Source organism: Telmatherina bonti (genome assembly GCF_933228915.1).
Source record: "Telmatherina bonti genome assembly, chromosome: 3".
NCBI classification, from domain to species: Eukaryota; Metazoa; Chordata; class Actinopteri; order Atheriniformes; family Telmatherinidae; genus Telmatherina; species Telmatherina bonti.
This window is the reverse complement of record NC_136621.1, coordinates 15491169-15516711: the sequence shown is the minus strand read 5'-3', so window position 1 is coordinate 15516711 and position 25543 is coordinate 15491169. Positions and strand designations below refer to the sequence as shown.

Here is a 25543-nt window from a genome sequence, read left to right as displayed (position 1 = left end):
CATCATTCAACCATAAGAAGAATATTTTGAGATCTTTCCGACCAAACATTTCAGCTGCAGTTCTGTGAAGGATGTCTCTCCTGCCATCGCCTGACTGACATTAGAGAACTGGTGTCACAAGGAAAGATGCTGTCAACCTTACACTTTGAAGCCAGCTGTCTGTCTTTCAGCAACTGTCAAGTGACCAGACATTCAATACTTTACCAGGAAGCAGTATCAGCAAGTGCTGAACAACAACCCATCACTTTCACACTACATGTTTCATGTCATGTCATGTGAAGAATCAATATATATGATCTCAACCTGATTTTTTTCTCCCTTAATGAGCCTCTTTTGTACTTTTGGATGATGCAATTCATAAAATAGTCTCTAAATAGCTGAGGATTCTGACACTGGAAACCGTCATAAAGAAGCTAACTAACGCACTAGCTAACTTGATTTTTGATTGTCTTTATAATATACAGAATTAGGTGTCTGCTCTCCAAATAGCCACCTTTGCAGGCAGAGGATCGGTTTAACCAGTATGTCTTCTCGACGAATGTTAGGAACAATTTATACAGGAAGTTGAGCTGAAAGTGGAAAATATTTTATAAAAGACCACAGCAGACTCGATCATCAGCCTGCTACAAGAAAACTTTTTGCCACCATTTGTGAACAAACTGTTAAATAACCCAATTGGTCATCTGATCTTTAACCCAATCATGCTGCAGCTCCCTTGCACTACTTCTTCCAAATGACAGACAGCAACATTAAATGCTTGCTAAAGGAAAGTCACACACTCAGATGTCAGGGATCTTTGACTGGAAAGTGAATAAAACATTTTATATTTGGTCCAAATATAAAGAAGACGCTAGAAACAAAGCTTCTACTTATTAGAGGAACTATACTTAAGTTCTTTGTCCACTTAATGCACGGCAGAATGCATCCATATTTCCATGTACTTTTGAGCCAAACTTTGATCTCACCTTCTGAATATACTTCTCAGACCAGGCAACACTCGTTTCTCAGACCAGCCCATCTTTCACCAACAACTAAACTACCTTCAGTAATTTAATCCCTGTCTTCTCATTCTGATACTCATTTTGAACTCTACCATGTGATCTTTTGTATATCTATATGCCTAGATGAAATGGGAAGCATTTACACCTGTGTTATTGGTCTGCTCCAATGCCTGTTCATGCTCTAGGATAGATGATGAAGCCTTTTGTCCATTTTATGAGGGCTTTTCTCGCCTAACTTGATCTGTTTTCAGAGAGCTAATGGATGTTTTACCATTGGGGCAGTGTTGAGTGGTATAGCTCAAGTGTGACCAGTGAAAGAAATAAACTTAAAAAAGAAGCAACACAGTATTTACCATAGAGGTCTACTGTGCTATTTTCATGTCTCATAGTGACATTATCACCATCTCCTCCATCATAACCATGTTCCTGTTGTTGCGAACAGTCTTCAACGCTGACCTCTGCACTGCCTGTCTGGTGGATTTATTACTAAACTACCTTACTAACAGAAGGGATGCATGGCAGTGTGAGGACACAGTTTATGTATGTAAAGGGAGCATAAATGAGCCTTTAAAAAAAACCCTGGTCCACTTCAAAAGAGAGTCTAGTTCATGTTTAGCAGTGTGAACATTCATTCTCACTCTGTGAGAATGGACCAAAGAAGTAAACTCTGGTCTTCTGTGTGAACTGGGAGACTTGGTTGCAAGTGAACAATGGTGTGGTGTGTTTACAATAGGACGGCAAACGGGCCGACCAGTGAACCGAAGTGATATAGAGCATGTTGGGGAGCAACAGGTAGTCAGGTGATGTTTAGTCTGCTTGAGTAAAGTCCAGTGTGAAAATAAAACCAAACCAAACCAATTTAAGATGTGTGATCTTTTGGAATCGATAACCTAACAAAACCCATTCCCAGAGAATCCAGGTGTGAATGTGTCGTAAGATGCTGCCATGTGATTGGCTGATTATCTGCTTGTGTTAACAAGCAACTGCACATGTAGACACAGCTAAGTGGACTGTTTTTATCTTTCATGAAATCATTGTAATTGGATGACAAACAACAAATGACATCAGAAATCATCTTATATCACCATCTGATAAGATCTGAATCTAATTATTGCCTACATGAATATATATATATATATATAGAGACATATAAAGTTAACAAGACCATGAGTGCGCCATCTGCTTTTGCTTTTCTTTTTTTTCTGCAGATCTTTGATGAGGAGTATGCGGTGCTTTATCTGGACCAAGGAGGAGCCTTGGTTGCAATAAGACACACTCCACTCCCCATCCGACACCTGTGGTGAGTCATTATGATGGAGACACCGTTTTACCACAACATGATTCATTCCCTCAGAGGAGGCTTCAAGTTTCAAGTTAGTCAAACAAAAGCAAATGAGTTTGTCTCAGAACTAGGGAGGGGTGTGGTATGATTTGGCTTAGAGAACTCAACAGCCGTGGAAAATGGTTGCTTCGACAATCGTCATTCAGTTTCTGTTCTTTGTGTTTGAAGTCATAATGAGTCCATCTCTCCGTGAGCAGAGTCCCTCAGCCCTGTGTGGAATGAGAAATAAAGTTGTTAGACAACTCTCAGGGTCATTAGCTTGTGCTCACAGTTGGGGGATTACGGTGGATCTCTGGTGCAGCAGCTGTTTGTGTTCTCAGGTTGAGCTTTGATGAAGGACGGCAGTGGAACAAGTACAGCTTCACCAACACGCCTCTGTTTGTGGACGGGGTGCTGGGGGAGCCTGGGGAGGAGACTCTCATCATGACGTGAGTACCAAAGACTTGTCGGCATGCTTAATGCATCCATCGCACCGAAAAATCAAAGGAACAACAAATTGCCTGTGTGTTTTTGTGTGTGTGTGTGTGTGTGTGTGTGTGTAAATCATGGGTGCAGGCTCCTTTCTCTCCTTAACCCAAGCCTTTCCTTCCCGCATGCGGATCTGAGTCGGCTCCATTCAGCATTCTTCACTGCCTGTTTTCTTTTTCATGAATAAAAAAAAGGTTTCTCTCAAGGTCTAGCCGACATCAAAACTGGCTGTCTTCAGATTATGATCACAGAGATCAATGTTTTGGCAGCCAGCGACAGTGTGACTGCCCATTTGAAGAGCATGAAGGAAAATGATCAAAATGGCCACAAAAAAAAAAGACAAGAAACTTTGCTTTAAAAGTTTTAACTGCATTAGAAATCAGCCAGAGCAATGAGCATGATTCAGTGTGCCCTCAGAAAGCAGACTTATGAAGATTCCTTTCGCATTTATTATTAGAACAGCTGTGAGCTGGAGTTCATTCATATGACACAGCAGTATTGGCTTATTGCAGCAGAGATTCGGGCCTTTGGGGCACGATACCAAAGGGTTTCCATAGCCATCGTATCAATGTTTCATGGCACCTGCCAGAAGTGACAGAGTGACAGTGGGCTGTGTAGTCAGCTCTGCAGGAGAGTGATAGGACACAGCTGGAAAGACGGAGGAGGAGAGGGGAATGTGAAATTTCTCAGCAGCCTTCAGACACGGAGCAGAGTTTCCTGGGGGTGGAGTAGTTGGGGGATACGGGGGGAGGCAGTGTAAAGACAATGAAAATAAGTTCGCCAACACAGAGCCTCTCAGCTGGCAGACACCATTAGTTTTCATCATGCACCACTTTTTGTCAATTTGTACTAATTTTTACAGTAAGTGGCTGTCATGGTCGGATGCTCGCGGTGCTAATTGACAAATTGTTATTAATATGTTGTGGTATGAATGGTGATGAGGGGAGGTCAGAGCACAGATTTACACACACATACACGCTCAATTTAGCTGGAGGTGAAATATTTATCTGTTTGTCTCGTAACCTTGGACTGTTTTTACGTACCAAAATAAATATAAAATAAATGAAATTAGGTTTCACAATAAATAACTCTGCGACAACGGAGGGTTTACAAGTTCACTTGACTTATTTCACTGCAGGTTTGAACTTGAGATATTTTATATTGTGTCTCGTAAACTATATTCATCAGTTTTATTATTCATATTTTATATATTTATTTTTTTAAGCCTGTAACATATTCCTGACAAAGTTGGGATAGAGTCAATTCAGCTGAAAATACTCATGATATTCCAAATATCTGCTATAATCAGCAGCGTCAGTGACAAGCTGAGTCTTTGCAGAGCTCCAGTTATGTCTCCAAATAAGTAAGAAAACATTTAACAGTTTATAACCTGTGATCCTCAAAAGCAAAGCAACATCTTGGCACATTTCTCCCTCAACAGAGCAGGTTGAAACCATTCAATTAATCTGGAGGCATTTCAGTGCCTAAAATGTAAGAGAGCAAGTCTAAAATGAACACTTGTGGTCTCCAATCCTTCAGATCCTTCAAGAACCATTATTCATCAACGGCCAATAGAACCACATAAACAAGCTTTACCATCATCAAGCTCTACTATAGAGCAGCATTCACAGATGTCACATCAAACTTTACTGAGCAGAAAAGATGCTGGACGTTAACCTGGTTAACTTGGAGCATTCCAGCATCAACCTTTCTGGACTCGGAAGCATCTGGACTGGACCATGACACAGTGGAAACCAGAAAATCACCCAGTATACTTCCTGCCAGTGTTGGAAGAAGGAATGAAAACATCAAAAAGTGGGGAACCCTTACTGTCCACACTGCAAAAAACTGCAAAAAAAAAAAAAAAAAAAAAAGAAAAAGTCAAAATTAATTTCACAATCTCTGAGTTTATCTATTAAACCTCATTACAAGACCCTTCCCTAGCTTTTTTTATATTCAGGGTTGTAATTTTGATTCGTGAAAATACTGATATACTTAACAGTTTTATCTTCATCTTCAGCTGAAAAATGGAATATATGTATATTTTAGTTTCTGTGTTTTTTTTTTTGGTTTTTTTTTTTGTTTTTTTTGTGGATTACCCTGGTTTATGTCTGATTTATATCAGTATGGGCAAACCTTGGGTTTTGTGACTGCTCATGCTTCCTGTCTGAGACGTGGGTTGAAACTGAAAGACTAATATTGGCCACAGTTATGGAGGTTGGTTTAAACCGTCCTCTGTTTTTTTGTCTTTCTTCCTTTATTCAGTGCACAAGTACTTTTGTCAGCCTGACAGAACTAATCAGTAGGAAACTTTAAAGGCTTTTAAAGCGAGATACTGAAATGATGTCACTCTTCACACTTCCGTTGTTATTTGTTGGTTTTTTTTCAGATGCAGCTGTTTCTTACCCCATGTCAAAAACTATGAAATCATCACATGTCACTGATTTTTACTGAATTTTCTTTCATAAATAATTAAAAAAACTTCTCCCCACCGCAAAACTACCAAACTTTTAATCACTTTTGGGATTTTAAGCAACTGTATTCCAGTTTGAATATTTAAATTACTGCCTTAATTGGAAAAAAGAAAGAAAAACATACAAAAATACCTAATTACTTTCCAAACGATAAATATTAAAGCAGGGTTGCTTAAAATTGGTCCTCGAGAGCCACTGTCCTGCATGTTTTCCATGTATGCCTGTTCCAACACACCTGGCTTTCACTGAATTGATCCAACAGCCAATGAAGTTCTGCGCTATGACTGATTAGTTTGAGTCAGGCGTGTTATCGAGGACCGGAGCTCAGCACCTCTGTATCAGAGTGATGGGTCTTTGGTGGTGATTAGAGACTTACATATGTCAAAGATCTGCAATAAAATTGGTTTGATTACTTTTTTCATTTTTTATAGTGTCAGAAACTCCCTTACAGTGTCCTCATGACTAAAATGTACATGTGCAATAAACTGTTATAAAATCATCATATATCATTGTTTTTTTCTGCTTTTTTTGTTTGTAAACTCAAACATTTAAACATAATCAAACTATTAGATATTCAGTCATTTTAAGGTCGTTAATCTTGATGAATTCCTGTTCAGTTATTTTAATTACCAGCTATTGAAAACATACAAAGCATTTAATATTTTTTAATAAATAAAAATACAGGGGATGGGGCTTTGAAGACGATGATCAGAGTTTTGGATGTCAGGAGCAAAACTGATTTGATGTTATTTGTAGGTTTTTATACAATAGTCGGTGATAATTCTAATAATACTGGTGTTTATAATTTTCATTTATATGCACACATAGTTCGGTGAGTTAAATCACTAATGACTCCATTACAGAGTGTCACCATAGCAACGCATGGATCAACTGATTCAGATCAGCTGTCCTTTAACAGGTGAATGAATGAAACGCACTGTAGCTTGATAGCAGTTGTTTAGCATAAAAAGTACATTGAGGCCAACACAAAATAACTCCTATACTTTAGCATATTAAACTAGTTATGTAAAAAGAAATATAAATTTGTTATAAAATGTTTACTGTGGGGAAAAATTGAAGTGGATTTAACAAATCAGATCCGTGCATTAGACAGTTATAATGCACTTTGCACTGCACATCGTGGTGTCTGAGACTCCGCGCTGTGCATTATAACCGTCTAATGCACGGCTCCTCGTTGTTTAATCCATACATGTAGTATATCAGATACTTCTTCTGGTGACCTTTATGGCAGCCACCATTAAAACTGCATAATCTCACTGTCATTACAGTTTAAAATCCATCATTCTTTAGTTTCTGCATTTCTCTTGGAAGAAAAGTTATGATGATGATGATGATGATGATGATGATAGTTTTACTTGATACAACTACTTCATCTAATTTAGGCAGATGCAATAATTCTTTCTATGTACATGAAACTAGTGCTTTTATTTATTTATTTGTTTTTTCTTTAGCTTTACATGAGTAACAATAATTTTCTAAACTTTGTGTGAAACTCACTTTTTGCTGCAGAAAACCAACAGTGTCTCTTTAAAAATGAATCTAATTTCCTGGAACAGATGGATTTTAAGGGGTCGTACTAAATTAAAAGGAGGAAATCAGTTTTTGTTTAGACTCCCGTGGTTGTTGATTAATCCATATTTGATGCTTCAGTGATCACTTTAGAAGCGACAATGGGAGTCTGACTGGAAGAGGCTGCAGTGCAGGTGTTAATGTTAAAGACTGAATGTGTTCCTCGGTGCAACGGTGAGGCTCGGTGCATCAGATCATCATTGCTTTGCATCTTTTTGTGGCATCTAAGCATGCAACAAGAAAACTGTCATATGTATCATCGCTTCGTGTTGGCCCACATTTCAGGTGTGTTTTGTGTGTTTGGGTTTTTTTTCCAGGATCTTCGGGCACGTCAGTCATCGTTCTGAGTGGCAGCTGGTGAAAATAGACTTCAGGTCCATCTTCAACAGGAGGTGCACAGAGGCGGATTATCAGACATGGCACTTACACAACCAGGTACAAAAATAAATGTTCATGCCTCCCACGTATCTTGAGACGAGAAGCGAAAAAGTCCTGCAACTCAATGCACTTTAAATCTTTTGTTGTCGCCCCTCTCTAGTGGTTGCAGACACAGCAAAGCAGCTTGTTGCTGGTTAAATGTAAAGTCTTGTTACTGGACATGAAATGAAAGTATCAAACGATTTGATGTTTGAGATTTGTTTAGATGTTCCAAAATTCTGATGCCAAATTGAAAGAGAATCATTGCAAATCCAAAAACAAGAAAAAACAAACTTTATGGCCCTTTAGATCCAAACATACCCAGTAGATGTTTTTTGTTTATTCCAAAGGAGCTGTCTTTGGAAGTGTATTTAATTTATGAGTAAACTTCGCATTCCCTTCTTTGGCTTTTTTAAAATACAAGATCTGGTCCATCAAATAAATGTGCAACATCTCTAAGAGATGCTTAATGGTCTCCAAACAGATCGGGGAGAAAATTTTAGAAAAGTTTTATTATGAACAAATCTTAAAATAGCCTAAGGGACTTTCTGAATTCTAGCAGTAGGAAATGGAATAAAATATGACACCTCCTGTCAGGAAACTTCGGACCAAGAAAGTTTTCGGAACAGGTGAGGATGGTGTTAATCATACAGCTCCTGGCAAAGCAGCAGATGTCCACTGCAGTCTCTGTAAATACCACCGCTTTACGCTTTTTACTACCATAAAGGTGTGTTTTATTGGGGCAAGGTCGCGTAAAATAGACAAATGAATGTTTATCATGTAAAAACATGCCTTGTGTACAAATCCATCACCTCTTATCATTCAGAGAACAGCATCCACACAGTAAAACACGGTGGTGGCAGTATCATGCAGTTACTGTTGAAATTTGTCTTAATTATTGCAAACTTATGATAATTCATGTGAATTCTTGAAGGAATCTGTTTCAGTCCTCACAACAACAAACTTTATGGCAAAAATAAGATGTTTAAATAGTTTCGAAAGATGTTACTGTTAAACAAGTTGATTCAATCACATTTTACATGTGTTATTCCGAGTATGTGGAAAGGTAACACCCTTCTTAGGAAGAGAAGTCTGTAATTTACAACACTATGCTGGATAAAATGAAACTAGTTTACAGGCTAGAAGTTTCTGATAATTTGCAAACAAATAAAGCTTGTCGAAGGATTGGACCCACTCTGAAAGCCCAAAAGAAGTAGAAGCAAGAGTATACATAAAAATGTTGCGTTCCCATGGATACCACGCCAAGCCAGAGCACTTATAATAGTGAGTCCTGGAAAATGTTTATATATTTCCTCCCCAATCTTAAAAAGATAGAACTCAGCAGCTTTTGGTGTGTTTTTAAACACTGCAAACAGGATTTTAGACTTGACTTGAAGTTCGCCTTTCAGCATGACATTGACGGGAAGCAATCTTCTGGACAAACATTGATTTGTCTTGGAACAACAACGGTATATAACGACCACTGACCAACTAGGAAGATGTAGCACAGCTGCAACATCAGAACTCATCCCCAGTGAAGAAGCTGACATAGGTTAAGAGTTGAGCACAATAATCTGAATAATTCAGATGTTTTAAACCTTGAGAGGAATAACCTAAGAAACGCACAGCTGTAGTTGCAGCCAAAAGGCAGCTTTACAAGCTGTGGCCTTTGTCAAATGAACCTGAATTGTTTCACAACAGACAACATATTGCATCCTGAAAAAGTTACCCATGCAGTGTTGATCACTGTGCACAACTCTGCTGCTGGAGGCAATAATCTCTGAAATATTTCCACTTTTCCCTGATGGAAAAACTGATCGGGTTTCATCACAATGACTAAAACAACTTTATGTTGTAGATTGTGTTTTTATGTCTGTGGTCATACTTCTTTTCATTGAATAAACTGTCACGTCACGCTTATGTACAGCAAAGGCTTCAGAAGAGGATTGGATTTTTAATTAAATTGCCATTATCTTCCATTGCTTTCAGCTTGGCTGTGTAATGAATGGACCAAATCTGGACACCTTTCGGCATCTGTACAATTCCATCCTCATGCATTCAGTCCCTGCCTCTCAACCTGGCCAGCCCTGAAGCAGAGCCAAGAACTTAAATCTCGTCTTTAGTCATGGCTCATGTCTATAATTTGTTGAGACACCCATATGCTCAGAGCAGACTAATGATCAAAACATATAGCATGAAAGATGACAAGAGTCCAAGCTAATTACCTGGCAAAAACGGGCTAAACGTAGCGATGGAGCAGTCTGCAGCACAGACTACACACCGTCTCCACACTGAGGGTTTGAAGATAACTTGGAAAAGTTTCAGGTTTTCATTTTCAGGGGCTGGGAGTCTATTTGTGGAAACAGTCATGTTTCTTACACATCTCACTACTGACACCTAATGCACAGAGGAAGAATGTTCTGGTAATAAAAGAGAGCAGCGGAAGAAGATGAATGCACAAAAAACACTGAAAACCAATATTCATATATTCCAATATATATATATATATATATATATATATATATATATATATATATATGTGTGTGTATTTATTTATTTTGTTTTGTTTTGTTTTTTATTGCGCAAATGAATGGCAAAAATGGATTTGGTTCTGGCTGAATTTGCAGAACTTCTTTCTCATGAGTTTGTTGATTTAAAAAAGAAAGGAAAAAAAAAAAAGATTAGTTAAAATAAGAACTCCAGCAGCACATTGTGTACTTTGACAGTTGATGCCGGAGGAGATGCTGTGAGGGTGTCATGCACAGTGTGGTGTGTACTCAGGTGGTTTTTATCTTGTAAATTCCCTCTATATCATATTCCATTCGCCTGTTTATGGTCTGCAGGGCGAGCCGTGCCTCATGGGAGTGAAGAGAATCTACCGGAAGCTGAAGCCCACATCCAGGTGTGTCATGGGGAAGACATACTCTGTGACGATGACTTCGGGCCCCTGCGACTGCACAGAGGCCGACTTTGAATGGTTTGTACTGATTTAGTTTTGTTTTTTTTGTTTTTCATTTTGTAATTATTTTAGATTAGTCCCCTCATTTTAGCTGATCGCAAGAAAATCCCACCAAATTTAGCACACTAAAAAAGCTGCCAGATGTGGAACAAAGGGATTTGAGTAAACAAACTTAGAACAGGTTTCAGTCTGAACATAAAACCTGGGCTGTTTCGAAACCACTTGATTACTGAATACCACACCACAAACTACTATACCCAAAAGGGTGGGTAGAGGCAAATGGCTGCTGATGCTTTTCAGAATTTACATCAATAAAGCAACATTTTCTCTCCAACACTGGTGTAAAAAATGTATATATCTAATTTTGTCATTTTTCTTGTGCATGTTTTTCTCCTACACAAGCAAAGCTATCAGCTATTACTGTAACATAATCATGAGTACTTCCTGACATGTATCATCAGTTAACATTAACTTACAGAAATCAAATAAACATTTGAAAACTTGACAAACGTTGGGAGCCATGTGATGGACTCCTCATTGTTGCTCACATGGAAATATTTTTAAAAAGTACTTTAGATCACATTTACCCTGAAAATGTTTATCTGACTTTAGAGGCAAAACTAGGCTTGGCAACAAATGCTTTACTAAATGCAAATAAAACTAGTTTTTAAAAAGAACAATTCTGACCAGATTTCACCCATACAAATACATTTAATGAATTAAGCAACATTCAGAGGAGCAGAAGGATAACCAACCGAAAGACAAAAACAAAAAGAAAGTCCCAGAGATTTGTCAGGTAACATGTAGATGGAGGTAAATTTTACAAGTTCATTAGTCATAAAAAATTCTGAAGGACATAAAAGAATTAAATACGGTAATAAATAAATAAATTTAATAAATAAAAATGATCAAATACGCTGGATTGCTGTGACTGAACAATAAATGTTCTGAATGTCTGAAACTAGAGACAACTAGTATGTCTACACTAATCAGATCAATCAGTAGATGTTTCATGGTTCAGGTGTCAGATTTAGTTTCACCACTCAGAAAGATTCAGCGTTTCTGAATGATCCCACCATGAGCCTGTGACAGAAAGGAGGTTCAACTAATTTGGAGTCTAAATGAGACCCTCAAGTCCGAGTTGAATTAGTCTGAACTGAGGACCTCTGCGTTTTCAGTTCCAGATCAGATGCTTTCATTTGATCCAATCAACTCTGACAATCTTTACTCCATCTGCAATGAAACTCTGATATCTGCAGTCCCCATGGCAACTGCTAACAAAAAGCTGCCTGTTATTTCAGCCCATTGAAGCAAGAAGTTCGCATTCAAGCAGTTTGAAGAGGTATTTAATAAAGAAAAAAAAAAACATTGCTGCTGCTGCTTAAGACATATAAGCACCTTGAGAGTGTTGTGGCATAATAAGCATCTTTCATCTTTCCTTGATGAACAACATCATAGGAGGGACAAAAAATGGAGGATTAAAAATGTAAAAAATTATCTATCTATCTATCTATCTATCTATCTATCTATCTATCTATCTATCTATCTATCTATCTATCTATCTATCTATCTATCTATCTATCTATCTATCTATCGATTTATGTTTTTAATAACCTTTACAAAACATTGTTGCTCGATAAAAACTGGCTAAATATTGCAACAAAGTATCCGGGTCGGCAACACTGGATACCAAAGCATGGCAACAAATAAAAGTCAAGACAAACATTTCTCTGTTTGACTTTGAGCTCTTTTCTTCTCAGGGTGTAAAGATTAGTTCAAGGATTAAAAGTTATGAGATCCCCATGAATGATAACGTCCTCCAGATTATAAATGCAGAATGGAGTCTCATTGTGGCTTCGGTTGTTTCCATAGAAAACCAGTTAAATCTGTAATTGTGGAACTCTGAGTGTGTTTGAGGGAGAAGATGTGTTTTTCATTCTCAAACGTTCTGTTGATCCCTTCTTTAATGTTCGCCATCGTTCACAGCTTGGCGGACAAAGTGTTGAGAGAGAAAAAGATCATTCGCAGCTGCTTTTCTAGCTGCGACTTTTAATGTCACGGAGGATGTTTTGGATTTTCTTCTTCATTTTTCCTGCATCAAGACACAAATGACTTTTCTTTAAATTTTCAACCTTTGGTTCCAAATCTGCAGGCGTCTGAAGGGAGGCAGTTCTTAGAATAAAGCTCCATCAAAACCATAAATCACAGAGCCTAATAGCTTTCATTAACAATCACAACACTTTTGCATCTGTGTGCATGTCGCTCTAATTGGGGCAATTTGTTCCCATCATTTTGGGGACACGGCACCGCTCTGCCTTTTTAATTTGTTGTACAAACAACTCGTGTGCTGCATTTAAGAAGAGTCGCTGAACAGCTGCTGCAGCTTCTACATGGCCTTCTACCAGTCAGAACATTCTGAAATTTGTCGATTAGTATGACTGAATTGCTGGTGAGAGTATTGATTAAAGGATTAAATTGTCCAAACCCTTGTTCCTCCAGAGCTCCTGTTTGGGTGATTGTGTGTTGTTTTTTCCTCCTATCAATGCAGTGATTATGGTTATGAGAGACGGAGTGACGGCAAGTGCAGCCCCGCCTTTTGGTTCCATCCATCATCTATGTCCAGAAGCTGCACCACAGGAATGACTTTCCTCAACAGCACTGGGTAAAGACAACACCTGATACACAGTCTGCATCGTGACTGTCAGGAAGTTTGCACATTTCAGTCAAATAGAACCACAGCATGTTAATTAGTTTCTCAGGGACAGAACAGGCACAGGATATTATGAGCTAAATGACCAAACACTTAACCGTTTAAACACAAATCCTTCATAAACAAGAAAAATTTACTTGCTTTGCGACCTAAAAGTATAATGTGCTTTTTTATTTATTTAATTTTATTTTATCATTATTATTTTAAACAGCTAAAACTTTGGAAGTTGGACCCAATCCCAGCAGGCAGACGAGAGGCTAGTTACACTTGGACATGTAGCCAGTCCATACGTACCCTGGAAAAATTTGATAACAAATTAATAAATGTGGTGATTTTTGAAGGCAAAGGAAACATGTTAATTGAATGTTGTGGCTTCACTTGGATGCATAGTGGAGAATTGCTTGCAAATTATGTGTTTAAAGGTCTCCAAACATGTCTCTTGCTATTCAAATGACAACAAAGGTACACCAAACTGCTGAGCTGAGCAGCCTACTATGTTGCTAGCATGCTATTAGCTATTCAAACATGGGAAGTGATTCAAGAAAGCTAAAAAGCTCAGTTCATAATTTATTAATCTAATGGAAAAGAAAAATAGATAATCATCGAAGATTTAAGCTAGCGCTATTATAGTTGTCACAGTATTGAACGAATGGCACCATTTGTGCATTTAAGTGGCTTTCTATCATTTATTAACATAGCTAGAGTTAGCTAGCTTAGACTAACAGATACTAAGATGACGTCTAGTAAACTTAGACTACATATTCATACAGATCGGGTAAAATGGTGGTTTAATCTGTCACATACAAACCTGCAAAAATATAACTCACTGCTTAACCCTCATCTACCCGCAGCTACAGGAAGGTCGTGTCCAACAACTGCACGGCTGGAGTCAGTACTGAGTACACGGCCAGGCGGCAGCAGTGTCCTGTCCAGGCTCCCAAAGGTCTCCACCTGGTCACTAGTGAGGGTTCGCTGAGTGCCATGCTGGGTGCCAATGTCACCTTCCTTTTGTTTCTGGAGGAGGTGAGACATTTCCAATCACAATCATGACTGTATGCTGATGATAGGAAATGTTACCCAACTGGACTGTTTATAAAGATACTAACCTGAGGTGCAGACTTCATGTGATGAAATCTGCATTCTGACACAAAAAATAGTGTTTAATGTGAATATTTTATTTGCAACAGGAACCCACCTGTGGTGTATTCCAGAGTATATGTGGGTATACGGATTATACCACTTCTTTTTCAGTCAGAATCAAGTATACCCACTTCTAAACCCCCCTGTGAGGCTGCTTTCACAATTACAAACATCCCTACACATGTACCTATGTCGCCCAGCAGCTAAGATAAGGTTACCAGTACGCCACACTGGTGCAGTTAGCCATCGGCTGCGTTATGCTGGGCGGGCACTGTGCGATTTTAGAAATCTGACTGTCGGGGAAATGCTCCCACTGCACGACCGGGTTTGTCCCTCGTACTCTATTTGACCCTACGACATGTGTACTCATACTGTACGACTGCTGTCAGACACGATTATTGACAACCACGACTAGTTGTCAGCGTGTGACGGCACGACGTGCTCGAGTGTGAACAACGAAAAACAAAGGTTCCTAGTTCCTATGACAACCACAGTGTGCCTGACAACAAGATGGCGAGCAGGCAGCAAGTTGTTGCAGTTGTGTGCGCTGAAACAAAATGAAAAAAGAAAACCTCGTGTTCTCTCCATAGCTCTACTAATCTCTCTTCTAGCAGCTGTGTCCACCGCACACGTCTGAAGTTGGGGTTGCCCACCATTGTTTAAAGCTCCACCGGTGTCTTCTGCGCAGGTGTGAACGTAGAATCATGACGTAACACCACTCGCACTGTACGAGCGACGGCAAAAATTTCTGACATGCCAGAAGTTTGATCGGGATGTCGCAGCATCATCGTTAGAATGTAGCAGCAATTAATCCTTCCTTGTGAGTGTTTCACACTGTACGGCTCACGACCTCCCGACCAGACATCCCGACGGTACGATGTTTCCACGATGACGCAGCGTGGTCTGCGACAGCAAAATCGTGGTGAAATCCCCTCAAAATCGCACAGTGTCCGCCCGGCATTAGTTATTCCATAACTCTTCCTCCCTGAAACCGTAGAGCAGAAATGATGTGACGATGATGAGCAGATACACTGATAGATTATGTAGATTAGTCCTACATGTCACTGTTTCTGAACTTTGAACTTTCGTAACTTTGATAAATTTGATTTGTAAGTTGTGTAAATAAACGTTCCTGAGTCATCTCTTACACTCGGTTTGGGTATGTAATACCTGAAGTGTTTATCTCAGTGCTGTGTTAAATTTGGACCATTTCAATACTGTTACTTTATTATTCATGTTGATTTCAACAAAATCTGCTCCAGAAACATTTATTATTATTATTTTGTGTCCAAAAGAATAGAAATATGGGAAAAAAAGAAAAATTGGTGGAATATTTTACTGATCACCATAGCAACATAACAACTAAACTTTATCTTTATAAAGTTTGCCAGAAATTACAGTGAAAAATATTCCCTTTGAATGCGTGTCAGAATATTTACCACCTTTACACTTGTGTGTAAAAGTTTATTGAAATGTTTTAATTTGTCTGGATTTTTTTTTATTTTATTTTTTTATATATACCAAAAATTCCTCTCCTCTGTGATACTCTCCATCTCCTCTGGGAGCTTTTCCAGGCCAGAAGGGATACACAATCCCTCCCTAGAGTCCTGGATCAGCCTCTAGAGCTCCTCCCAGAAGGACATTTTTAGAAAACATCTGACAGGAGGTAACCAGGAAACACCCCAATCAGATGCCTGGACCTCCTCAATTGACTCCTGATACAGAGGAGAAGCGGTTCCACAGCAAACTCCCTCTGCATGACTGAGCTCCTCATTTAGGGTTTCAGGATTAGCTTGGCCACCTTTTGAAAGAAGCTAATTTCAGCTGTTTATATCTCCAAATCACAAATCTTTTGACCACAGGGGAGGGTTGGAACAGAAATGGACCAGTAAGTTGAGAACTTTTGTCTTTACTCTCATTGGTTTCCTCACTGCTGCACACATTGTATCTCACTCATGAGAGGGATCCAGAGATATCTAAACTTTTCTTTAGGCAATAACTTTCCCAACCAAGAACATTGACAGATACAGTTAGTATGCAAAGGCTGATGGATACATCGACAATTTTTTAGTTTTGTAATAGCCGTAACCATGAATCCAGGATGGGGAAAGGGTCAAACATGACCTAAACCCCTGAGTCAGCTGATTAAGAACCAAACCTGCTGATTTCCTGACTGTGTGCTTTGCAGGGTGACGGGGCGAGGACGAGCATCACCCTGGACTTTGGGGACGGACATGCTGTAACGTATTCCAACGTAAGCTCCATCGAAGATGGAATCAAACACATCTACAAAGCCGTTGGAATCTACCGAGTGACCGCCACCGGCGAGAACAGCCTCGGCGCGGAGACAGCCGTCCTCTATCTGCACGTAACATGTAAGACACTGAAGGATTTGTTGACATAAACGATAATGTGCGTTCCTTTAATTTGAAAAGTTCGTGCTCTTGCCACTTTTGGCTGTTCCCAATTTTGTTTTATTTTTTTGTTTTTTTTTATCACCATGTGTGGAATTGCTACTGTCAGCTTGTAGGCTGCACACCTCGTTCTGTGTTTTATCTCCTCGCAGGGCACGCTTCCTGCACAAAACCAAACAAACAAGTCAGATAGAACAAATCTCATTACACTTCCTCTCAAGTCAGCTTATGCTTCACAGCCACTCAGCACACAGAGTTACCCACAGCCTCATATGTGTCAGGGCTGACCACCCCTAGTGTATTCAGGGGGTGGCAGATGTAAAAGAGCTGACTTATTGATCAGGGAGCACCGATGCCCTCCCCAATCTGTCAATCCTGTCTGCCAGCCATACAAATGGAGCCACTGCAGGCTCAGGAGGGGGGCCACGGATGAAAAATAACACACAGATGGCAGCTATTGGTCCCAGTGCAGAAGAAAATTCTGGGCAATGCTCACCCTCCCCTTATAAACTCTTCCTCCCTCCTTTTTCCCGTCATTTGAACCAATAAAGTTGCATCCGTCTTTTTTTTTTTCTTCTTCTTCTTGCATAATGTGGCAGAGAGCATCGAGTTCACTCTGTGATGTATGTGTGTGCCTGAGTAGGTCAGCTGGAGTATATCCATCTCTCAGCTCCCTTTGTGGCGGTGAGGAACAAGGAAGTGAACCTGACTGCCGTTTTGTGGCCCAGCCAAGTGGGAACGGTCACCTACATCTGGTGGATCGGAAATAACACAGAGGTACAGTAAAACCTGTCTCCACTTTACATGTGCTCCAACTTCCATTGCACCTTTTGTGCATTAGCAATTAAAAAGTAGGTTGCTGACTCTGTTATTCTGTTGCACTATAATTATGGGCCCAGGATGCAGAACTCGTGGCGTTCTTAATCAGCTTTGAGAACAACTCTAGAACACGGTTATTTGTTATAAACGTGAAATGCAATAAATTACAAATCAGAGAAAAAAGCTGCAGTGGTGCTGAAAATGCAACTAAAACAGATAAGTCAGAGGTTCTCACAGGGTTTCTTTCTCATCAAAATTCATTTAATGAATTGTGACCTTGGTTCAGTTTTATTCAATGATGAATAAAGTATCGTTGATTTGATTTTCGTATCTTACTGTTCCTGATTTAGGGGCTTTGTTTTTATATTCACATTCTTGGTGCAAAAATATCTCAAATTATTTCTAAAGCCTCCTCTTTTTGGGACAGATCAGGACAACAGGCCCACTAGTTCCGTACTTTTACCCTTATCCTCCTCAGTCATGCTGTTGTGTTCTATGTGTTGTATCCATCCGAATGGATGTTGCTGGAAAAGATAAAGGCAGCAGAACTTGCTGTAAAGTCTATGTTATGTCGTCTGCATTAATGCTGGGGAACTCTGATCCAACCCCATACCACCATATAACTCTGATCCAGCCCCATACCATTACAGAACCCTGAGTAATGTTGAGTAATCCAGGAAGCTTTTCTGTGCCACGTGCATCAAAGCTTGTGTCATTTCAGAGGTATGATGTTATTGAATATGTCGCCATGTTGCCTGAATGAATCACATTGGTTCTAATCTTGCTCTGAACCTCATCTGTGCCATAGTAAATGTTGTTTTTAAAGGCTGGAGAAGTAGATACCTTAATGAATGCAAGTTGGTGTGTTAGAGGTTGAGAAAGGTTTCCACATTAATCTCCTGATATGTGCTGTGGATGAATGACATGTCCTTGATGCAGGTCTGACTGAGGGATCAGGGATCACAGATGTTCAGCTGTCTAGTCTCACTCTTCTTTTTCAGATCCATGGAAGGTGCAGCTCTTTCTCTTTCTGTCCAATTTCCACAATATTTAATGTGCATTTTGATTTATTGTTTTGTATGAGATGTCATGGCCACAACAAGCTTAAAAAAGAAAACAAAACAGACCTGTAGGCTTTTCCCCTTTGTCTTAAACATACTAAAATTCCTTCAGGTTGCCTTAATGACATTTTGCATATCAGAGGAAGAAATATGGAAATCTTTTGCCATATTTCCTTCAGAAAATCTGTTTTTATTGATATTTGATCATGTTTGTCCAAAAAAAAAAAAAAGGAATTTTCTGTTTGTTTTTATTCTGGACTTTCTTGAACAATGCTTTTGGACCAAGTCCCGATGGAATATCATTATTGTTCATCATTGATACATTTGTACTACATCCCTAAATTGTTCCGACCACAAACCTCGTTTGATTGTGCTGCAACCTGACATGTAAAATAAGATCTATTCACATCAAGTGGAAGACCAAACTTGTACAGGTGGATCTGGAAATGTGTGAAACTAGGAAATGATGTGGCCAGGAATGTTTTTATTAGGAGCATTTTGCTTCTGGTTAAGCAGGAAACAAACCACAACCATGAAATGATGAAAGGTCATTACGAATCCAAGAAACCACATGGCTTTGCCACGAAGACATTCCTCTCAATATTAGCTGAATCACCACATGGTTTGTGCTCTAAACGACATCATCCTGCTTTATTCGCTGTCTTCATTGTCAGGGCTGTATGAGTATGTGTGTTTGATGGCGTTTCCATAACGATAGCCTGTGATGTCAGCCGGTTGACGTGGCAGTTTTCGCATGTGAAAGATATCTAAGGAATAATCAGAGATGTGAATAATGACATAAAAATGCTGCTGGTGCTGCAAAGAGAACCCTGCATGCCTGTGCTCACCCATGCGACTTTTGTATGTGTGTGTGTGTGTGTGTGTGTGTTTATTTGCGAGTGTGTCAGCAGGCTGACACCTCTGCAGTGTAAACAACAGCCATGTGAGATGTTAACCGGCTGCCGAGAACTGTCTCTCACGGGAACGCCCAGACTCCAGCTCTTTCGGTCTCTCTGTGTCTTCCAGCAGCAGCCAGTAATCACCCTGGAGGGAAGCGTGGCATGCACGTTCTCCAGGGAAGGCGTCAATACAGTCACTGTGCAGGTGTCTGCAGGGAATACCATCCTGCAGGACAGGAAAAGCATCGCTGTCCACGGTGAGTTGACTCTGTGACTCCATCTCCTCTGAGATTCTGGAAACCCAATTTGTTGACACAAACATGCGATAGTAACAGTCTCATTGTCATCAGAGGAAACGCTGTTTGCACAGCCATCTTAAAAATAAAATAAATGACTCTGGTAACCCCTTCATTTAATTATAAGAAGTAATATACAAAATAGTTGATAAATCAACATAAGTAATCCAAAATAAAAGAACATGTTCCATTTTATATCAGCTCATTATTTAATAGATTTTTATTCACATTTATTCATTTGTTTGATGTCATTTAAAATACATTTTATACAGATATGGAACCACTTTAATGATTGGTAGAATTCATTATATCACTGAGTCCATTTCAGGGTTGTGACGAAGCTGGAGGCCATCCCAGCAAGGAAATGTGTTTTCCCACCCCAAGGCTGAATTCTGTGTGATTAACTAATGGTGGGAGGAAGCCACTTGCACTGGAAGGCCACTGCTCGAACCCCTGCCCAGCCAATCCTCAAACCAGCACCCAGCTTGCTGTGATACAGTGGTGCCAACCAACACCACTGTGAAGCCAACTGGTGCTATTACACATTTTTATTTATTTTATTTTTGTACCAGAATTACCCAAAAGAATTCCACAGCCCCTTTTTTTTACCATTTGATATTGATACATTCATCCATGCTGCTTCATTAAGGGAAAGTGGAGATAATGTCTATTAGAACCATGTGCCTGGACCAGTTAGGGGGGAAAGAGGGCAGGGAGAAGAGGTCAATAAGCAATTTATCTGTAAGCCAGAAATACCCACTGAGAAATAAGAATGGAAGCAAAAATTAATGACAACAACGTCACATATTTCTTCATGGAATGTAAAGGTAGCCGAGTGGAGTCCAGTGCATCATGGGACATCCCCAAGCAGCCTTGGCCTATACCAGCAGAACTAAAGGGATGGCAAAGAGTCACCAAGCCAGACCTAATAATAAGAAGACCTAATAATGAGGAGAAGACAAATCTGATCTCTGCTGTTAGTTCTCATTGCAACCATCACTGCAGCAACTGAGAAACAATTACATCAAAACCAAATGTACCCAAAAAGATTCAGTAACACAGACATGCATATCCAGAAGTCTAGTGGGTTAAGAAACATGACATGTGAAACCACAAACATGCTCAACAGTAGTCATGTTTCAGGACACCGACTTGCATTTTCAAAACCAGCTCTACATAATAACACATATCTGCACCATCTGTCTCCATCGCCTGTCATACAGCAGCTTGGTTTTCTGACAAACAACCACGTTTTGTGGCTTAAATGATTCGATAAACCAAACAACCAAAACAAAAGTAAGTTTTAGAAGTCCAATGAAATATGAACAGAGTTGTATTTTATTTGCACCATAAACCTCCGGCCTTCAGTTAGAGATTAGATCGTCCTCTGATACGAATCACTTTCTGGGGCTTATTAACACATGACTTTAAGCTGTTAAAACCTCTCATCACTGTCCTCACTTTTCTTCCATCATCTGTGTTCTCTCTCATTCTCATCCATCCATCCATCCATCCATGCATCATCCATCCATTCATCCATCTATCCTTCCATCCATGCATCATCCATCCATTCATGCATCATCCATCCATCCATCTATCCATCTATCTATTCATCCATCCATGCATCATCCATCCATCTATCCATCTATCTATCCATCCATCCATCTATCTATTCATCCATGCATCATCCATCCATTCATCCATCTATCCATCCATCCATCCATCTATCCATCCATCCATGCATCATCCATCCATTCATCCATCTATCCATCCATCCATGCATCATCCATCCATTCATCCATCCATCTATCCGTCTATCTATCCATCCATCCATCTATCCATCTATCTATTCATCCATCCATGCATCATCCATCCATCCATCTATCCATCTATCCATCCATCCATCTATCCATCTATCTATCCATCCATCCATGCATCATCCATCCATCCATCCATCTATCCATCTATCTATTCATCCATCCATGCATCATCCATCCATCCATCTATCCATCTATCTATCCATCCATCCATGCGTCATCCACCCATCCATCCATCTATCCATCTATCTATCCATCCATCCATGCATCATCCATCCATCCATCTATCCATCTATCTATCCATCTATCCATGCATCATCCATCCATCCATCCATCCATCTATCTATCCATCCATCCCTAAAAACATCATCCATCCATCCATCCATCCATGCATCATCCATCCATCCATCCATCCATCTATCCATCCATCCTTCTATCCATCTATCCATCCATCAGCTTAGATTAGATCGTCCTCTGAGACGAATCACTTTCTGGGGCTTATTAACACATGGATTTAAGCTGTTCAACCTCTCATCCCTGTCCTCACTTGTCTTCCATCATCTATGTTCACTCTCATTCTGATCCATCCATCCATCCAACCATCCATCCATTTATCCATCCATCCATGCATCATCCATCCATTCATCCATCTATCCATCCATCCATGCATCATCCATCCATTCATGCATCATCCATCCATCCATCTATCCATCTATCTATTCATCCATCCATGCATCATCCATCCATTCATCCATACATCTATCCGTCTATCTATCCATCCATCCATCTATCCATCTATCTATTCATCCATGCATCATCCATCCATTCATCCATCTATCCATCCATCCATCTATCTATTCATCCATCCATGCATCATCCATCCATTCATCCATACATCTATCCGTCTATCTATCCATCCATCCATCTATCCATCTATCTATTCATCCATGCATCATCCATCCATTCATCCATCTATCCATCCATCCATCCATCTATCCATCCATCCATGCATCATCCATCCATTCATCCATCTATCCATCCATCCATGCATCATCCATCCATTCATGCATCATCCATCCATTCATCCATCTATCCATCCATCCATGCATCATCCATCCATTCATCCATCCATCTATCCGTCTATCTATCCATCCATCCATCTATCCATCTATCTATTCATCCATCCATGCATCATCCATCCATCCATCTATCCATCTATCCATCCATCCATGTATCCATCTATCTATCCATCCATCCATGCATCATCCATCCATCCATCCATCTATCCATCTATCTATTCATCCATCCATGCATCATCCATCCATCCATCTATCCATCTATCTATCCATCCATCCATGCGTCATCCATCCATCCATCCATCTATCCATCTATCCATCCATCCGTGCATCATCCATCCATCCATCTATCCATCTATCTATCCATCTATCCATGCATCATCCATCCATCCATCCATCCATCTATCTATCCATCCATCCCTAAAAATATCATCCATCCATCCATCCATGCATCATCCATCCATCCATCCATCCATCTATCCATCCATCCATCCATCCATCTATCCATCCATCCTTCTATCCATCTATCCATCCATCAGCTTAGATTAGATCGTCCTCTGAGACGAATCACTTTCTGGGGCTTATTAACACATGGATTTAAGCTGTTCAACCTCTCATCCCTGTCCTCACTTGTCTTCCATCATCTATGTTCACTCTCATTCTGATCCATCCATCCATCCAACCATCCATCCATTTATCCATCCATCCATCCATCCATCCATCCATGCATCATCCATCCATCCATCTCTCCTTCATCCATCTCTTTATTCAGGCTTCAATTTATCGATCTTTCTCTCTTTAATCTGACTTTCCATTCATCTTCTCTTTTATCCTTCATCTCTTATCTGGCCCTAATCATCCTTCTTTCATTCCCTCTTTAGTTTTTCCATCCTTCACCAATCTATCATTCCCTTATCCTTCCACTCCCGTCCTTATTTGTCTATCCATTCTTGGCCCCACTCACCAACCCAACCTTCTCCCCCTCATTCATCCATCCCTTCATCCCCTCCCTCCCTTAAGAACAAACTGAAGAGGAACAAACCAGAATGTTTTGCTTTGCTCGCTGAATGAGGCTGAACTCTGAGTTTAATAAACAGACAAAAGAGCGAAACATCTCACACACATGATCTTTCCTCCCTGCAGAATACTTCCGATCTCATCTGCTCACCTTTTCATCAAACCTGGACGAGCACAACCCAGACGTGGCAGAGTGGAGGCTGGATGTGAGCCGGGTCATCAAGAATTCTCTGATCCAGGTAAAACTCTCTGAGGTCCGTTCAGGTACTCCAGTTAACACTTGTCAGAGCTGAATTGGATGCCTGAGTGTAGCTTGACCTCTCCAAAGCGTCCAGACACGAATCTGACTTTTATGACGGTAAATGATGAGGCAAGAGGGGAAAATAAAGTTCAAGAGCCGCTGATTACTCTGCTTTCAGTACATTCTGAGTTCAGGGCCGCTCAGGAAACAGACTCAAGTGTTACAGAAGAATAAATGTCAGTGTTTGTGTTCTGACCTGAGGGGACGCTGGGAGATGAACACTTCCTAAGCTGTCAAGTGGAAGAAGTGATTGAAAGCCACACATGACACACCAGTCACAGAGATTGACTCATTAACTTCTGACATGGCCTCAGACTGTGGATATATTGCTGATATAATAAACAGTCTGGGTCTGGGTCATAATTTTAAATGTTTTAATCCTGCAAAATTTAAATATTATGTAAATTTTATGCTGACAAACTGAAATAACTAAAGTAACTGAATTATATGTGAATAAATAGGACTTTTCACTTTTTGTTGATGTTTCTCCCTTTCCAGGCTTTTCACTTACTTTTGTGGCATTTTGACATTACATGTGCATTAGTTAAAGGGGAACGAGGGGGGCACAGCTTGCCTAAATACATTTCGATTGACTGAGCAAGTTTATTTTAACATAAAGGTAAAACTATTAAAAAAAAAAAAAAAAAAAAAAAAAGGTAAATAAAGCCACCAAAAACAGAAATCATCACAATGAAATGTTCTTTTTGAAAGATGTAAGACGATGCATAAATTGACAAAATCCCACCCCAGTACATAACGATTTTTGTACTATTTATGTTAGGGATGCACCGATATCAATATCAGTGTCAGTAGCAGCTCAATGCCATGTGTGTGTACTCGTACTTGGTATTAATCAAAGTGTACCGATACCACACTAGTCAAAGCAATGCAGATGTGTTTGATGACATGCTTTGGACATGTTTTTTTTTTTTTTTAAATAAATGCCTTGAATGTTGTAATGTGACATTTTTTGTTACACCAAAAACTAGATCTTTGTTTCAAAATTGAACACGTATAGTTATATTTGTGAAAAATGTGCCAAATCAAAATAAAACTTGTTGAAATTGTTAAATCTGTAATGTTATTATATTTATATTGGTGAGGTAACTTCAGAAAGGATGGGTAATTTAGTACAACCTAATGAAATCTTACACAGTTATAACAGCAATAATAACCATAGTCACAATAATGTTCACATAAACAGATTTGGTACCGGCAAATTTCCAAATTTCAGGTATCGATATAGGATCGGAACTCCCAAAAAGTGGATCGGTGCATCCCTAATTTATAACATAGTCATGATTGTCATAAAACATATTGCATTGCGAGCAAAAGATGGAAAAGTTCATAAGTGGACAAAAGGCCAACATAAGCTGAACCAAGATGAATCAACAGCCATTTTGACGGAAACAAAAAAAAAGACAATATCTTGCCCAGACTTGACCAGTGAAATGAATAAAGACCAATGTATTGTTTGTCTCAGAACATTAGTATCGGACAACATAAAGCTAAACAAGTTACAGAACTCCTCTGGAGACTTCCCACCCTGGACACAAAGAGAAGTCCAACGATTACCTGATAAATAAACTACTGTCCAATAAGAGTCGTTTTACTGAAGCAACATCTATCTCATCAAATGTTCAACTTATCCCCTATTTTCCTCAGTTGTTGCAGCTTTTTGTGTCTTTACATGAGATTTTCTCCTTTGTTTGATGAGAAATGTTCCCATTTTTGAGAAGATA

At 39.6% G+C, this 25543-nt stretch overlaps 1 protein-coding gene across 1 annotated transcript in view; it reads left to right on the top strand.

The window, feature by feature from the left end:
- The window catches only part of sorcs1 (sortilin-related VPS10 domain containing receptor 1), a 201203-nt gene that overhangs the window by 166754 nt on the left and 8906 nt on the right, over positions 1–25543 (top strand). Inside the window, exons 13-22 of the mRNA XM_079264964.1 lie at positions 2210–2301; positions 2664–2771; positions 7193–7310; positions 10136–10269; positions 12800–12913; positions 13813–13984; positions 16290–16476; positions 17159–17292; positions 19428–19551; positions 23627–23739. Of these exons, the coding sequence (XP_079121090.1) occupies positions 2210–2301; positions 2664–2771; positions 7193–7310; positions 10136–10269; positions 12800–12913; positions 13813–13984; positions 16290–16476; positions 17159–17292; positions 19428–19551; positions 23627–23739 (1296 nt within the window). The remainder of the gene's footprint in view (positions 1–2209; positions 2302–2663; positions 2772–7192; positions 7311–10135; positions 10270–12799; positions 12914–13812; positions 13985–16289; positions 16477–17158; positions 17293–19427; positions 19552–23626; positions 23740–25543) is intronic.